General features: G+C 41.7%; 1 protein-coding gene across 1 annotated transcript; it reads right to left on the reverse strand.

The window, feature by feature from the left end:
• LOC138909033 (uncharacterized) lies at positions 1-1802 on the reverse strand. The gene is made up of 4 exons (XM_070200054.1): positions 1682-1802; positions 514-739; positions 365-431; positions 1-204 (listed from the first exon to the last, which is right to left on the reverse strand). Exons 1-4 carry the CDS (start codon positions 1800-1802, stop codon positions 1-3), a joined length of 618 nt encoding a protein of 205 aa, XP_070056155.1.
• Positions 1803-2395: the final 593 nt, after the last annotated feature.

A 2395-nucleotide genomic window follows, 5' to 3' on the forward strand; every position in this document is an offset into this window, starting at 1 on the left:
TCAATAGTCCACAATGACCAAAACTACGTCAAATCTCCTCAATGTATGTGGCAACCCTACCACGAAGTCCATAGTGATGTGTCCCGACTTCCACTCTGGTATCTCAATCTTCTGAAGCAAACCAACAGGATCCTGATGCTCATACTTGACCTGCTGATAATTCAAATACCGAGCAACATATCTAACAATATCTTTCTTCATCCTCTGCCACCAATATAATGCTGTTTCAAATTACAGTACATCTTTGCAGCACCTAGATTAACAGAATACCACAAACCATGAGCCTCCTATAGAATCAATTCTCTCAACCCATCCACATTAGGAACACAAATCCGGCTCTGAAGACGTAACACGCCATCATCACCAATAGTTTCACCTCATTGAAATGTGTCCTTAAGAACAAGCAAATGGGGATCATCGTACTAATAAGCCTTAATGTACTCAAATAAGGATGATTGTGATAGAACACAACCAAGGACTCTACGAGGCTCCGAAATATCCAATCTCACGAACCTGTTGGCTAAAGCCTGAACATCCATAGCCAAAGGCTTCTGCCCAGCTGGAATAAAAACAAGACTCTCCATACTCTTCGCCTTCCTACTCATGGCATTTACAACTACATTATCCTTCACCGGATGATAAAGAATAGTGATTTCATTGTCCGTCAATAACTCCAACCACCTCTGATTCCTCAAGTTCAGGTCCTTTTTCTTGAATAAATGTTGAAGACTCTGATGATCTGTATACACCTTACAAGACATGTCATATAAGTGATGCCTCCAAATCTTGAGCGCGTGAACAATAGCTGCCAACTCCAAATCAAGCACTGGATAGTTCTTCTCATAGGGCTTCAACTAATGCGATGCGTAGGCAATCACCTGACCATCCTGCACCAACACACACCAAATGCCAACCCACGAATCATCATAATAAACCATACATGACCCCAATCCTGACGGCAAAATCAAAATTGGAGCTATATTCAAAGCTGTATTGATCTTCTAAAAGCTCTCCTCATAATCATCAGACCATCTGAACGGAGCACCCTTCTAAGTCAACTTGTTCAATGGAGATGCAATAGACAAGAACCCCTCTGCGAAATAGCGATATTAACCAGCCAAACTTAGGAAACTATTGATCTCAGTAGTGGTAGAAGGTCTAGGCCAACTCTAAATTGTCTCAATCTTCTCAGATCCACATTGATCCCATCACTAGACACCACGTGGCCCAAAAATGCAAGAGTCCAACCAAAGCTCGCACTTGGAGAACTTAGCATACAGCTTCTTCTCCCTTAGAGTCTGAAGCACATTCTTCAAATGTTGCTCACGCTCCTCCCTACTACGGGAATACGCCAATATATCATCAATGAACAAAATGACGAAGGAATCCAGATAAGGCTAAAATATGTTGTTCATCAAGTGCATGAAAGTTGTTGGGGCATTGGTCATCCTAAAAGACATCACCAAGAATTGATAATGCCCATAATGGGTCTTGAAGGTTGTCATAGGAATGTCCGAAGTCCTAATCTTAAACTGATGGTACCCCGAAGTCAAGTCAATCTTCGAGAACACCCTAGCATCCTGAAGCTGATCAAATAAATCATCAATACACGGAAATGGATACTTGTTCTTGATGGTAACCTTGTTCAATTGCCTATAGTCAATGCACATTCTCATGGAACCGTCTTTCTTCTTCACAAATAAAACCGGAGCACCCCAAGGTGACACATTTGGCCTGATAAAACCTTTATCTAGCAATTCCTTCAAGTGCTCCTTCAATTCCTTCAACTCTGCTGGAGCCATGCAGTATGGTGGAATAGATATGGGCTAAGTGACCGGTGCCAAGTCAATACCAAAATCAATATCCCTATCGGGTGGCATGCCTGGTAGGTCTGCAAGGAAAACATTTAGAAACTACCTCACCACGGTTACTGAATCAACTGTGGGGGTATCAGCACATACATCCTTAATGAAGGCTAAGTACGCTAAACACTCCTTCTCAACCATCCGTTGAGCCTTCAAAAAGGAAACCACTCTACTAGGAATATGCCCCCAAAGAACCTCTCCATTCCAACCTCGACAACCCCAACATAGCCAACTTCATGGTCTTAGCGTGACAATCAAGAATAGCGTGGTACAGATATAACCAATCTATACCTAAAATCACATCAAAATCAACCATATTAAGCAGCAAAAGACCAACCCTCATCTTATAGCCCTCAACAGTCACCACACAAGAATGATAGATACAATCTACCATAATAGAATCCCCAACAGGTGTGGACACATAAATAGGAGTATCCAGAGAATCACGAGACATATCCAAATATGAAGCAAAGTAGGATGACACATACGAATAAGTAGAACCTAGATCAAATAAAATTGAAGCATCTCTG

This window comes from Nicotiana tomentosiformis, chromosome 1 (genome assembly GCF_000390325.3).
Source record: "Nicotiana tomentosiformis chromosome 1, ASM39032v3, whole genome shotgun sequence".
Lineage (NCBI taxonomy): Eukaryota > Viridiplantae > Streptophyta > Magnoliopsida > Solanales > Solanaceae > Nicotiana > Nicotiana tomentosiformis.